This window comes from Siniperca chuatsi, linkage group LG2 (assembly GCF_020085105.1).
Source record: "Siniperca chuatsi isolate FFG_IHB_CAS linkage group LG2, ASM2008510v1, whole genome shotgun sequence".
NCBI lineage: Eukaryota > Metazoa > Chordata > Actinopteri > Centrarchiformes > Sinipercidae > Siniperca > Siniperca chuatsi.
In genome coordinates, this window is record NC_058043.1 from 3,386,715 (window position 1) to 3,401,569 (window position 14,855).

Below are 14,855 nucleotides of genomic sequence, written 5' to 3' on the forward strand. Positions count from 1 at the left end.
ATTACAACAATTACACTATTACACAATTACACATATCTCCGATGAAATTAAGGTTTTTTAATGCTTCGGTTATGGATTAGAATTGAGTTAGAAGCCTTTTTCTGGCTCTTTAGAATAGACGTGTCCTTTAGCACCTCAAGGTAACTTGTTCACATTTTCCCTAAAAATTCGAAACACTAGATATCTGACACGACGGCTCTCTTGTGCTCCAGCTTCTCTCCTCCTCCCCTTGCTCCACCCTGGGGAGGTTTAAAAGGCCACGAGACACCTGAGACACCTCACTGTGGTCAAACATTTTGTACTCACCCGTGTCACTTCTCTTTGCGTCTCATTGACTCGGTCGTTCACTCTCTGCTCAGCACAGCCTGTTTTCTTCAAGTCTTCTTTTTTTGTTCACTTTTTCATCGTCTTCATCTTCTTATTAACCTGCAATTTCATTGTAAACAGCCTTTTTCTTCTTCTCTTGTTTCCCTGTCTCTTCCTAATATCTTCTTCTAGCCGTCTGTTTTCCATTTCATCCACCTGTCTTCCTTTCAATCCAACTGTTGCTCCATTCGTTAATATCTCCATCTTTTCATCTTACCACCTCTCACTCTCCGTTCGCCTCTGCATCCCACCGTCTCTGTCTCCGCCATGAGTCTGAGTCGTACCAAGCGAATCAGCTCCAGTAACTCCGTCCGGAGCAGCAGTGGGTCGAGGAGGCTGAGCGGTTTCAGTCCAGGTCAGGGGGGTTTCAGTGGCATCTCCCTGAGCAGCAGCTCGCTCTACGCGGGAACCGACGGGCATCACCACGGCCTCGGCGCCCCGCTGGCGTCCCTGTCGGTCAACAAGAGCCTGCTGGCCCCCCTGAACCTGGAGATCGACCCCAGCCTGTCCATGAGTCGAGCCCACGAGAAGGAGCAGATCAAGAGCCTCAACAACCGCTTCGCAAGCTTCATAGATAAGGTAAAGGGAGTAGGGTTAAGGCAGTTGGTCGATTAATCAATTACAGAAACTATTTTGATGACTGATAAATCATTGACATAATTTGACAAGTAAAAACAAAGCCTCTAAAATGTGAGAATTTGCTGCTTTTCTGTTGTATCATAGATTTAAGTTCAATATTCTCTCTCTGTTAGCTCTGTTTTTGGTCTCCACCAACTCCTGAGGGAAATATCTGGCTCTTTAGCTGCTAAACGCTCCACTATGTTGACCAGCTGCTCTCGGACTGTGTCTGTCTGCTGTTTGCTGCTGAGCAGCTCAGTGGCTTTTTACAGCTTTTTCTCTGAAAACGACGCTGTGAGAGCTGAGAGAGTGAACCATAACGGTAAAGTTGTGAGCTGAAAGTCACTATAAAGCTCCGTAAAGCCGAGGGGAGCTGCAGGTTCAGCTGTCAATTCAATTATAGCCACTTTAAGAACTCAAGCTGACCTTAATAAAGACCTTTACAAGGTCACAATAATAACACAAGCTGACCTCATATATAAGAGCCTGTATGAACTAATAACCTTGCCTGGCATTTTACAAGACGTTTACATTTTTCAAATCCCATGGTTTTTAGACATCAGACAATAGTAAATAGTAAATACTGGGTGTTTAAATAGAGAAGTAGCCGTGTTGAGCTTCCTGAAGAACACCGGCTGCACATATTTCCCACAGAAGGAGTGACTGGCTCTGTGATAATGCTGGACATTGATACCGTACTTAGGGAACATCTCCGCTTTCTCACGGAGTAGGTAACACACTCTCACAATGGAGGCATTGTTGGCTTCTCACATCAGCAGAGATACACTTCAGGCGCTGTGCTGGACCTAGGTCCGCCTGTCCAAATGTACAAAACTAAACTCTTCTTGAGTGTTGATTTAAATGTACCACAAAGAGGTCAAACACTTATCCTGATGTAGCAGGTTGGCGGTTGGTTAAAGTCTTTTAATGACCTGCGATCTTTATACTCATATCATGTCATGTTTCGAGCGAGATATATGAGAAAAGAACGATCAGTTATGGCAATTCACATTTCAGCAGCACAGAGAGGCTACGAGGTAAGAAAACAGATAAAGAACTATTTGAATGAAATAAATACAAAATAAATTAAAGAAATTAGAGAGATGACAGTTTTTTAGCTATATAAAATATATACATTCTAATACTTTACACTATATAAGTAAAGTGTGCAAATATTTGTGGGAAAGAAGTCTGGTTAGAAGTCAGTGTTAGAAGTAGCATAAATGATAGAAATCCCCTGACCTGATTTATACTGCCTGTAGAAAACAAGTTTTTCATTTCTGAGCAGCTAGAGATCCTTTGATCACAGTCAAAATGCAGAAGTGGTGTTCATTTCTGAGTAGGCACCCTAGCATTGGTCACAAAAAGATTAAAATTGGTCTGGAAATGTTAGTTTAAAATGCTCTCGAGGGTGTTATCATCTATTTCAGATTACCAGAGTGTTTGTGGACTTTTTGCTGTTTTTGTACGTGAAACAATAAAAACAAGAGAGAATATGGTCCAAAACCCCGGTGGACGTTGTTGGAAACGTTAGCCACCAAATCATTTTCAGTATTCCAAGACAAAATATTGTGAAACCTCCCAGAAATCATTTGAAAGCTTGTCCATCTGATGGTTGATGTGACTCCCCAGCTAACAGGTGACACACCTTGCTGGCTCTTCTTGGGGTCGCAGGAGCTCTTAGCTGCAGGAGAGGTAGGGCGACTTCAACCTGGGCTCTTTTTAAATCTAGGTTTGGTTTTTTTTTGTTGCTCTGTGATTATTGAACCAGGATGTTATTGCTGATTTATTGATATAAATTCAAACCTGGAATCTGGTTGGTGCAGCTACATTTGGGCTGCAAGAACGCAGCACTACCTCTCTAGATTTCCCCAGCTGGTCCGCGAGTTTAAAATTTGGACATTGTGGCAGTAAGACGCCTTCTCCTACTCTTCAGCCACGCGTAAAGAAATGAGAAAACTGCTGAAACCGATGTCAACTGATGAATAAACTGACCCTGCAGTTACTTGTGTAATCCAACCCCGACTGGCCCCAACGGCACTGAAACATTAAAGAGCTGCTTCCCTCATGCAGAGAAGTAATTTGTCTGATGCAACAGGCAAAGTTTTATCTGTTGCAGGATGATAACGCAGTTTGAATCTATCAATTACCCAAGATCAATGGGAAATGTGTTAGTATTTATTGATACTGGTTATTGCAGAATTTTTCCCCAGTTACACCTGAAACAGTTAATTAAAGCACAGAAGCTTAAAGCCTTAAAAAAGAGCCAAACAGTGAGTGAATACATCTGGGATTTTGACAGCCATTTAAACCCCGAATCACTGGTATTGGGCCACTGGATATTTAAGCTATCTGTCCCATTTCCGTCCCATTGAGTCGGGTTGTAACCTGATGAATCAGGTCAGACATGGTGCGGTTGTGTCTCAGAGGGAGATTATTCTGCTCTGAACAGAACGCAGGCTTTGTGTTGGAAGGAGGAGGTATAATAGGTGGTGGATATACCCGGCCGCAGGCAGGAAACACGAGCTGTGCAGATACAGGCTCTGAGTACAGTCAGGTGTTGACATTCAGTCCGAGCTGGTTATCCGCTGGAATTACGCTGTTTCTTTAACCTCTGTGTATCCAAGGAAGGACATTATTCTTTGGCTGCAACTATTTTCATTATTGATTAATCTGCCAAGTTTTTTCTTGATAAATGGATTCGTCATTTTATGACTATAAAATGTCAGAAAATAGTGAGAAATGTCCATCACAATTTCCCAGAACTAAAGACGATGTCTTCAAATTGTTTTTGTTCAAACAACAGTCAAACAAAACCCAAAGATATTCAATTTACGAGCAGAGAAGACTAAAAGAAGAAACAGTAAATATTCACCTCGAACAGGCTGGAAGTAGAGGGCATTTTGGAAAAAAAGAACATTACTTAAACAAGTCATCAATTATCAAAACCGTTGCTGTTTAATTTTCTGTCGACTGATTAATCGATTCATCAGCTTATCTTTACAACGCCATGCTCGAAATGCACAAAAATCACCAAATGAGCTATGTTGCCACATATTAGTTAACTGTACACCAGCAGGTAGTGTACAGTTAGCGTGTGTTAGCTCCTGTGCTGTGAGAGTAAACGAGTAGTGGTGAAGTCAAACATTCAGCAGACCAAACAGAGGCAGATATCCTTTCAGGAGTTGACGGGCCAGGGATCCCATGTTGCCTTGTTTCAGAAACAAAGAGCAACAGATTAGCTGAGACAACTTAAACTAAATGGTCATTGCTTTGAATTTCTGTTGGACCCTTCCTCGTGCTAACTGACGTTTTAACAAGTCAAAGATGGCTAACAAACTGACATTATCTAAACATAAAATCAATCAAATGTATCATGTCATGAAAATTTACATACAAACTATACAAACCCTTTAACTGCACTTTCTATCTGACTTTCTTGACACCTGCATCATGCAGGTACGTTTCCTGGAGCAGCAGAATAAGATGCTTGAGACAAAACTGGATGTGCTGCAGGGCCAGGGGATGGGCCGATCCAACGTGGAGCCCATGTTCGAGGCCTACATGGTGGGTCTGAGGCGCCAGATGGACCTGGTCAACAACGACAAGACCAAACTGAACGGAGAGCTGAGGAACATGCAGGGCCTGGTGGAGGACTACAAACACAAGTAAATAATGTCGCCGTGGTAGTAAATACTGTCACTGTGAGCTCTGTAATATCTAAGTATGTATTATTTGTGTGTGCTGTCAGATATGAAGACGAGATTAACAAGAGAAACAACCTGGAGAATGACTTTGTTATTCTAAAGAAGGTCAGCATACACACACAGACATATTCATTCATACACACATGTTGTCCTTTTCCATTGTCCCCTGCATTCCCACATGCATCAAAACCCATAAATGCTTTGGCAACTTTGCTTGTCAGCGTCACATAAAAACAGCAGCCGGAGTCAATTTTCCATGTAAGCTGCTAGCATGGCTGTAGGTGTTGTTTAACCTCCGTGTTGTTTCTCTGTGTGCTCAGGATGTAGACTCGGCCTACCTGGTGAAGGCAGATCTGGAGGACAAGGTGGGCGCTCTGACTGATGAAATCAACTTCCTGCGCAACATCTACGAGGAGGTATTAGAACTTTTTCATGCTTTGAAACATTGAGGCGGTCAAAACGGTTAAGATTTATCAAAACAGCCATCTTCTTTTATTTCTTTATTTGCACACTTTCCCCCTCTGGTATCCACTTATTTCCCTTTCATTGTTCTGTCTCCGCGTCATGACTCATTAGAGAGTCGACTTCAAACATCAACTGACTCTGGAGTGTTTTTTTTTTTTATCTCAGCCAACGGAAATCTTTGTTTGTTTCAGAATCAGAAATACTTTATTGATCCCCGAGGGGAAACTCTTTTGTTGCAGCAGCTCACTGTCACGTCAGTGCGCAGTTTGTTGTTGTTTGTTGTTGTTACCGATTGTCAGGCTTCCTGGACGCCCTCAGTGGTTATTAGACACACACACACAAAAAAAAATAGGAAAAATGTTCATATTATCCCCTAAAGAGCTCAACACACTGCAGCTGCACAGAAACATGCCTACCCACAATTTGGTGATGAGCTAACAATGTTCATTTTAGTTTTAACATTGCATGACTCTGATATTGTTTATACATGTAAAGTCATCCTTTTACTAATTACTAGCATGTTCCCCAGAAACTTGTGTTGTTTTGTTACTCAGTTCTGTACTCTGTACATTTCTTTATTCTGCACGTGTCATCAAATTGGTTGATATGTTTAATTTTCTTATTTTTTCTTCATCTGCGTGTCTCTTTACCACCGTACTATTGCCCTACTTTTGTTAAACATTCTTCTGACTAGAGCTGCAACGATTAGTTGATTAATTAACAGAAAATGTATATTTGATTAATTATTAAAGTAATTTTTCAAGCAAAAATTGGCAAACATTTGATGGTTCCAGGTTCTCAAATGTGAGAATTTGCTGCTTCTCCTTGTTTTACATTGTAGTAAACTGAATATGTTTGCGTTTTGTGCTGTTGATCGGACAAAACAAAACATTTGAAGAATTTAAAGACGTCATCTTGGGCTGTTGGACATTTTTTTTACATTTTTTTTTTACAGACCAAATGATTAATTGATTAATCGGAAAAAAAAGTCAGATTAATCAATAATGAAAATAATCGCTAGTTGCAGCCCTATTTCTGACGCAGTTTGTTGATGTGTTAAATGTGTAATTTCAAGATTAATGTTAGCAAAACCAATGCAATTGAAGCATGAACTCATGCAGCCACAATTTTATATATTACACGATATTAAAATGATTTTTAGAGGCTTTATCAGTTCAGCGGTGAACTAATGAAGCTCTTGAATGAGTGGAATATAAGTGCAGTGGATAGTTTGGACATCTAATAGTATTTTTGTTCCTTTTTGTTCATGATTATAACCTGTCAATACCTAACGCATGTCTGAATAGTCAAACAACTGCAACTAAACTGAAATTATCTTTTTACATCTTAAAAGTGACATCATAATGTCGTATCCAACATATCTTTGTAACTGCTCAAGAAAGAACCACACAATAATATCAAATTTACCCAAAATTGTACTTATTTAGATTTAAACAGAATTGATCCTCAAAATGTTATTTATATTTGGCTCATCACTTGAGGGCATCACTTCTTTTGTTTCCTGCACCCAGGAGCTGCGTGAGCTGCAGGCCAGCATCAAAGACACCTCGGTGGTGGTGCAAATGGACAACAGTCGCAGCCTGAACATGGAGCAGATCGTAGCCGAGGTCAAAGCCCAGTACGAGGAGATTGCAGCTCGCAGCCGAGAGGAGGCAGAGGCCTGGTACAAGAGCAAAGTAAGGACGAGGAAACAGGACTCGTTAACAATCCTGAGTATGTGCCCAGGAAGAGTAAACCAGCTAAAGGTGCACAGGAAAAGATATCCAGTATCCATTATTATTCAGCCTGCAGTGTGTGCTGCACAGAGACATTATACATTCGACCTCACGTCTCTGAACAAAGGAGGTGACAAATTGTTATTTGAGAGCGAAATCCAAAACTGTCCTAAACAGACACAAGCAGAGCTAAGAAGACATTTAAGAGGATCAGTGGTGGAGAAAGTAGTAATCCTAAAGTAAATTTGGCAATACGACACTAAAACTCTCCATTACAAGTTTACTTGAGTAAAAGTATAGCAGTATTAGCAACAAGATATACTTAAAGTAGCAAAAGTAAAAGTACTCATTATGCAGAATTTCCCCTGTCAGTGTTTATTATATAAATAGTGATATATAAGCGGTACTTTAATGTTGTAGTTGGTCCAGGTGGAGCTAATTTTAACTACTTCATATACTGTTGGGTAGTTTCATCTATAACACTGCATCATCTTTTCTAAACTGATCATGTGTTTTGTACATAAAATCTTCATTTGATAAGTAACTAGTAACATTTGTTGGGGTGTTTAAATAAATGTGATGGAGTAAAAAATACAATATTTCTCTCTGAAATGTAGTGAAATAGAAGTATAAAGTGACATAAATTGGAAATATTCAAGTGAAGTACCTCAAATAAGCACTTAAGTACGGTAGTTGAGTAAATATACTCAAAACTTAAACTAGTTGGAGTTTAAAGTGAATTCTGTTTTTAATTTTTCACACTTAAAGGATCCAGATCAGTTCACCCAGATTACAAAAACACATATTTTCTCACTTACTTCGAGAAATATCAAAACACATCCATCTCTGAGATTTACATGATTCTCATAATAAACTCTAATTGTTTGAAGATAAAATAAATCTCTTTTGTGTGCCCAACATCCCTGCCAGCTAATGTTGACCTTCCTCTGTCTGTAGTTCGACCAAATGTCGGTGCAGGCCAGCCAGTATGGAGACGAGCTCCGCATCGTGAAGGGAGAAGTGGCCGAGGTCAACCGACTGATCAGCCGACTGCAGAGCGAGATAGAGGCTGTCAAAGCGCAGGTAGAGCTGCAGGCATTATTCGGCCTGGTAGAATTTAATTTCCTAGATGATTTTTAGATCCGGCATGGACGATGGGTGATGATTTATTTGTCCCTGTCCCCCCCCCCCCCGCAGCGTGGCAGCCTGGAGAACCAGCTGGCTGAGGCGGAGGAGCGTGGAGAGCTGGCTGTGAAAGAAGCCAAAGCCCGGACCAGAGACCTGGAGGACGCACTGCAGAGGGCCAAACAAGACATGGCCAGACAGCTCCGAGAGTACCAGGCGAGTGAGAGAGAGAGGCGTGGGTGGAAAGAAGAAAAGACGGGTGGTGACAGAGAATAGACAGAAAAGAGCAGCATTGAGGTTCAAGGTTCAGCTTTACTGTCATTATACAATACAGGAGTGCACATTTGTAGCCCTCTCCGCGCTACACGCACAGAAAATGTACAAACAGATATTCAAGAGTTTAAAGTAGAATAGAGAAAAACTATAAGATATGCAATAAAATAGAACAAAGTATATAAAGGTAGCACTAAAGGAAGAAATAAAAAGAAAAACTAAATAATATTTACAAGGAAGATAGTTATGTATATATACATACAAACATATGTATTTATATATATATATATGCAATATCAGTGTAATATAAAATAAAATGGGAAACAGATATAATAATAATAACAGATATAAGTAGAATAGAGAAAAACTATAAGATATGCAATAAAATAGAACAAAGTATATAAAGGTAGCACTAAAAGAAGAAAAATTAAATAATATTTACAAGGAAGATAGTTATGTACACACACATACATGCATATACATGCATATATATATATATATATATATATATATATATATACACACACACAAACATTATGTACAATATATGCAATATCAGTGTAATATGTAAGTTATAGTGCAAAAAAGACTTTAGGTAGTAGTGGAGAGAGGGTAGTGCAAAGGTAATGGTAGGGTAACGTTCAAAAGAAGACCAGCGGAACAGAATAGTTCAATGTAAAATTCACAGATGCAGTGCAATATGATAATAACAACAACATGTAGAGGTGAGGTTTATGTTATGTCAGTTATGTGGAGTCAAATTGATCTAAAAAAAAAAAATAATAATTTTCTTCTTCACCTGCAGGACCTGATGAACCTGAAACTGGCTCTGGACATCGAGATCGCCACCTACAGGAAGCTGCTGGAAGGAGAGGAGGACAGGTGAGAGAAGGGGAGAAGAAGAACGGGAGCTGTGATTGCGTCTGTGCGTCTCCTTCGATACAACAACCCTCTCATACTCTGTCTCTTCTTCTGCAGAATTGGACAGCAGTCCATCCTCAACATCCAGGCCGTCTCCAGCTACAGTAAGTAACAACCTCCGCTAGAAGGAGGGTGTAGACACTTGTCCATGACCAAGACCTCCACTGCTTTCCACAGTGATATGTCAACTCTTGTGAACTTACCTGCCACAAATGCAGGATAGTTGTCTTTTGGGTTTCTATTCAACTGTATGTCCACTGACATGATTCCACTTTTTTATTGATAAGATATGATGACATTTCTTGACAACGTTTCTTAGAAAATTAAGCCTTTTGGGCGTCACAGGGATGCAAAGATACCACGTAACTGCAGTGTCTCTGCTTCAAATCCAGCTGGGGACTTTTGTTACACGTCCTCATCCTCCTCTCTCGTTATCTTTGTTTAATGATCAAAAAGTTATTAGTTTTAGCTTTAATAGTGACAAGGACAATCCAGTAAATCAGGTAAACCTGGTGTCTGGACAGAAATTAATAATACAATAAGGTTTAATGATGCAGCGCGTTATACTTATTTACTGTTACAGGTTACTCTGGATATGATAAAGTTTGTATTTGTTATTTGGGAGTGGGTGCGTACATAGTTACAGTATATTTTCCTACAAACCCAGAAAGAGCACCAACTCCACGAGTGGTGACACAGAAAAATGCATCTCCTGTCCCGATAAAAAATATTGCATCTACTGACATAGACTGAACATAAATCATGATATGTGGAAGGGGTGGGCAGATCAATACCTAAAATGTTGATTCTGATACCAAGTCTTGTTTTGAGTTAGCGCTGAAACAATTAGTCGATGAATCGATTAGTCGATAGCCAGAATATTAATCGGCAACTATTTTGATAATCACTTAATTGTTTGAGTCATTTTTCAAGCAAAAATAACAAACATTCCCCAGTTTAAGCTTCTAGATTGTGATGATTTGCTAGTTTTCTTTGTCTTATGTGATAGTAAACTGAATATCTTTGGGTTTTGAAATGTTGCTCGTACAAAACAAGACGTTTGAAGACGTCATTTTGGGCTTTAGGATTTTTTTAGGTCATTTTTCTGTATTTTCTGATGTTCTCTAGACCAAACGATTAATCGAGAAAATGATCTGCCGAAAAATCAGGTAATGAAAGTAATCGTTAGCTGCCATTTTGAGTATCGATATTAACATCAATAGGCTCAAAACCAAAAACAAACCCAAAAAAAAATAGGATCCGGCTAACGTTAGATCCCGTCCTGTGTGTCTGCTGCTGTTGTGTGCTTGAGAGCAGCGACCACCTCGTTACTTCAAAACATTTACACGAAAAACTTTTTTGTTATTTACCAATAAAAATGTGATTAAGTAATTAACAAAAAGAAACTCCTAATGTTTGGAAATCACTCAGTCGTAAAAGAAATGTGTTCAGAAGCCTATTAACGATGCGTTAAACTCACAAAACATAATCATACATTTAATAATAAAAAGTATTGGTATCGTATCATTGATTCTGGCCCGGGTATTACTCTGCATCGGATCAGAACCATATTTCATGGTATTGCCCGCCCCTACAATTTCGAGGTCATTTTAAAATTTAAAGTGAAGTCATGATCTTTGACCACCTATGTCAGCTGGTTTCCTTTGTATGTTCTGCTGTTTTCACTGACGTCAAATACGCACTGCTCCGTCATTCTCTCTGTCTATCTCTGACTGTCTTTATCTTCGTCTTTCTTTCTCTCCGTCTCCACCTCCCTGTTTGTTCTCCCCGTCACCTTCGTCCTGTCTCTGTCTTCCTCTGTCTCCTCTCTTGCTCACCTCCCCTCTGTCCCCTCTCCAGGTACCAAAAGCACTAATGGCTACCACAGTAACATCTGCTCTCCTGCTCCAAAACTGCTGATAAAGACAACTGAGACCAGAGACAACACCAGATACAGCACTCACTGAGAGGACACACACACACACACACACACACACACACACGCACACGCAACATGCAGGCAGTTCAAGGTACTTGTACATTACTTGAGTCTTTTCATGCCACTTTATACGTCTACTCCACAAAAATTCAGACGGAAATGTTGTACTTTTTAATGCACTGCAATTTTTGACAGCTTTAGTTACTTTACAGGTTAAGATTTTTACACACAAAACATATAAAGAGCTTATAAAATATGATGTTTTTGTTATAAATTAAACTACCAAACAGTTTAAACAAGTACAGCTGAAATGATAAGTCGATTAATCAATTAGTCGATTGAGAGAAAAATTAACTGGCAACTATTTTGATCATTTAAGTCATTTTTCATTTGCTGCTTTTCCTCTGAATGATTGTAATAACTGTAATTTTTTCTTAATACCGTCGAGCTTTGGACTGTCGGTCGGACACAGCAACATCGTGAAGGCGTCACTTTGGGCTCTGGGTCGTCGTGACGGCGTTTCCTCACTATTTTCACAAGTTTTACAAACCAAACGATCGATCGCTTAATGGAGAAAATAATCAGCAGATGAATCCAGAATGAAAAGCATCGTCAGCTGCAGTCCGATACAAACCGGTTCAACATGAGCTCCAGCTCCACCAGCTGCAGCAGCAACATGCATACTGCTTTACATTAATGCACGAGGAATAATAATCTGATGATAGAATATATAACAGCACAGCAGCCACAGGGACGCTTCACTGCTTTAATACTTTAAGGACATTTTCCTGATTACACTTACATAATTTTACTTAAGTAACATTTTCTATACAGTGTGTTATTAGTACTTTCACTTAAGTAAAAGATCTGAGCACTTCCTCCACCACTGCATGCATGTACCACTATACACAATCACACACCCACAATAAACAAGGGGATGCTTCACACACACACACACACACACACACACACACTAGTGATGGGAATTACGGCTCTTTGAAGAGAGCCGGATGTTACGGCTCCCAAACGGCTCTTCTGCTGGTCGCTGCCTAAGTTGCGTTCTTATTTGTTGCAAGAAATGAACATGCAAGATTCTTCATCTGCAGTACATTGAAATATTCTGTCATACTGATGGTTAAAAAGTGGGATAATGTCAGGAATAACTGTCCTAGTTGTATAACAAATATAACACCCTACTGATGAAATAGTATGGTTAGTAAATAATCACACAACTCTATACAGGGTGTCGGCTCTTAGACGGGAGCCGGCTCCCAGCGTTCGCTTAAAGGAGCCGACTCGTTCGCGACACATCACTAACACACACACACACGCGTGTACACACAAAAAGCGCATTCACGCACATCTACAGTTTTATTTCCTGACCTTCTCTAAACGTGTGAAGGTGCAGGTGGGGCAAAAAAAAAATAAAAAAATAAAAAAATAGATTAGATCAGAATAGATTATAAAAGAATCTATATATCTAAACATGGAAAATTAAGTGGAAATATTGCTGTTTCTAATCTCATTAACACTATATGAAGATTTCAGTGTGTTTACTGTAGTCTGTCTGGTCCGTTTTGACTCAGACTTTAGTTGTACCCAGCAGTATGGGGTCTTCTGACAAACACTGTAGTAGACTGCTGTGTTATTTTCTATGCTCAGTTAATCTGTGGTGAGGTTATATGAATATAAAAATCCTGTAGTCTTAAAGATTTTGGGGACAGATTTCCTGTTAGAGGTGTGCTTAGCCGTGCATTTTGTATCCAACGCAGAGTTTTGTTTCTTTAACTGTGACCGCTCTGAAGGTCTTTCAGATAAACTAGTAGTGTTCATCTACAGATGTGGTCATTGGGTTTAAGTCTCTTTATTACTTTTCTGCTGTTGCTTTCAATAAAATAAAATAAAGTGAACATGAACAAAAAAAGCTCTGGAACGTTTTTCTTTTGAAGAGAAAGCTCTGGTGAGAGCTGTTCTTGTTTCGACAGACAACTTGCTCGTTAAATCTCAAAATAAAGAATGAAAATTATGAAATATACTATTAAAATGTACGAGTAATCAACACTTATGGTGAAATCATAATTTCTGTTTTTGCACATGCTTGTTTATATGATTTTAAAATTGATTTGGATCTGTTACCAAACATGCCATTCCTGTTTTTATATCCATCTTCTTCAACTTTATCTGTATCTGTTGGTTATGATTAACCTTTGCTTTGCTTTTAAACATGTGTTTAAAAAAAACAAACTATGATTCTTAATTAATGACATGAATGCAAAATATACCTTAGTGATACCGGGGGAATTGAATCATATTACACAAAATGTGCATTTGGCATATCTGATACTACATCTTGTATTTAAAAGGAAATGTTGACGTCTGTACCTTGTTGTGGCCTAAATTACTCTAACTTATCTTGCAGTTTCTTTCATTATAGTGGAGAAATCAGTACAAATACTGTATGAATTTTTACATAATGGAAGTGCTCAGATGTATGTCTGAAGTCATTTAACATTATCAGTGGAGTGCTCACAGTGATGGCTGAGCACTGCCCTCTCGTGGTGAACGCATCTCTGTGCACTTCAACACAGGATGAGTGGGGAAATGCTACAGTCACTGTGATGTACTTTTAAAAACAATCAAGTTTCCACAACAGCTACAGTAGGCTAATATTCAGGGTAAAATAACTCCAGTAGCAAGTTGCTGCTCCATCTTTTGACAAATCCAAATCCTGTTTCAGAAGCCTTTCTACCCAACCACATCACAGTCTCAACACTCTTTACAAAGGAATCTCACATGTGGATCAGATTGGGATTGAATCAACTATCGCTACCAAAATTATTGCCAACAACTAAAACCAGTGATTAGTGTTCGCTGTGTGAGATTTCTTTACATCAGTAATGTTTGTAAACACATGTCAGGGCTATATTTTCCAAAAAGATCAGAGGAGAAACACACAAAATGCAAATTACGTATGACTACATTTTACCTGCAATGTGCATGGTCAAAAATACAGATTTGTCTCTTAAAGAGAAAATAAAATAAAACATAGGCTATTAGTAAACTTTTTTCTTTATTGAAAAGAGCCATATATGTAAAAACATAAGTATATAGGCTTATATCAGAATCAGAAATACTTTATTGATCCCCGAAGGGAAACTCTTTGTTACAGCAGCTCGCCTTTACGTCAGTGCACACAGGAGAAAGTACTAGCAAACAATATAATACAATACACTATAAAAACAGGTCAGAAAATAAATTAAGTACCAGATGGGTATAAGTATAAAATAAAATAAGTGTGAAGTACCAAGTGGGTTTACCGGTTGATGATGATAATACAGTATAATAATACAATGTAATAATATAAGTAATAAGTAATAAGTAGTGGTGTATGTACTGTCGAGTTAAGTGTAGCTTATTGAGATTATTAAGATATTGCACAGCAGTAATGGAGGTATATAATATCAATATCAATAAATAGGAAAAACTAACATAGGAAAACTAAATATTGCACGGGAGTAGTACACAGAATATTGCACAATTATTCAAGTATGGCAGAGATGTAATGATCAATGTCCAGTTTAGTGACCTAAATATGATGCTAGCAGCTCTGTGTGCACCGTGGTGCTTTGAGCTGAATGCTAACACAGTTTAGTGTGTTAGCATGCTAACATTTGCTAAGTAGCACTAAACAGTTGAAGATGGATA

At 38.9% G+C, this 14,855-nt stretch overlaps 1 protein-coding gene across 1 annotated transcript; it reads left to right on the forward strand.

Annotated features, from left to right (window-relative positions):
- Positions 1 to 273: 273 nt before the first annotated feature.
- Positions 274 to 11,428, forward strand: si:dkey-222f2.1 (intermediate filament protein ON3). The gene is made up of 10 exons (XM_044183827.1): positions 274 to 945; positions 4,444 to 4,652; positions 4,736 to 4,796; positions 5,012 to 5,107; positions 6,689 to 6,853; positions 7,850 to 7,975; positions 8,090 to 8,233; positions 9,096 to 9,172; positions 9,269 to 9,315; positions 11,072 to 11,428. Exons 1-10 carry the CDS (start codon positions 634 to 636, stop codon positions 11,176 to 11,178), a joined length of 1,344 nt encoding a protein of 447 aa, XP_044039762.1. The 5' UTR covers positions 274 to 633; the 3' UTR covers positions 11,179 to 11,428.
- The last annotated feature ends 3,427 nt before the right edge of the window (positions 11,429 to 14,855 follow it).

Coding starts and splice junctions, on each gene's coding strand:
- si:dkey-222f2.1 (XM_044183827.1), top strand. CDS start 634: ATGAGTCTGAGTCGTACCAAGCGAATCAGCTCCAGTAACTCCGTCCGG. Junction 946..4,443: donor TCGCAAGCTTCATAGATAAG/GTAAAGGGAGTA, acceptor TGCATCATGCAG/GTACGTTTCCTGGAGCAGCA. Junction 7,976..8,089: donor TAGAGGCTGTCAAAGCGCAG/GTAGAGCTGCAG, acceptor CCCCCCCCGCAG/CGTGGCAGCCTGGAGAACCA.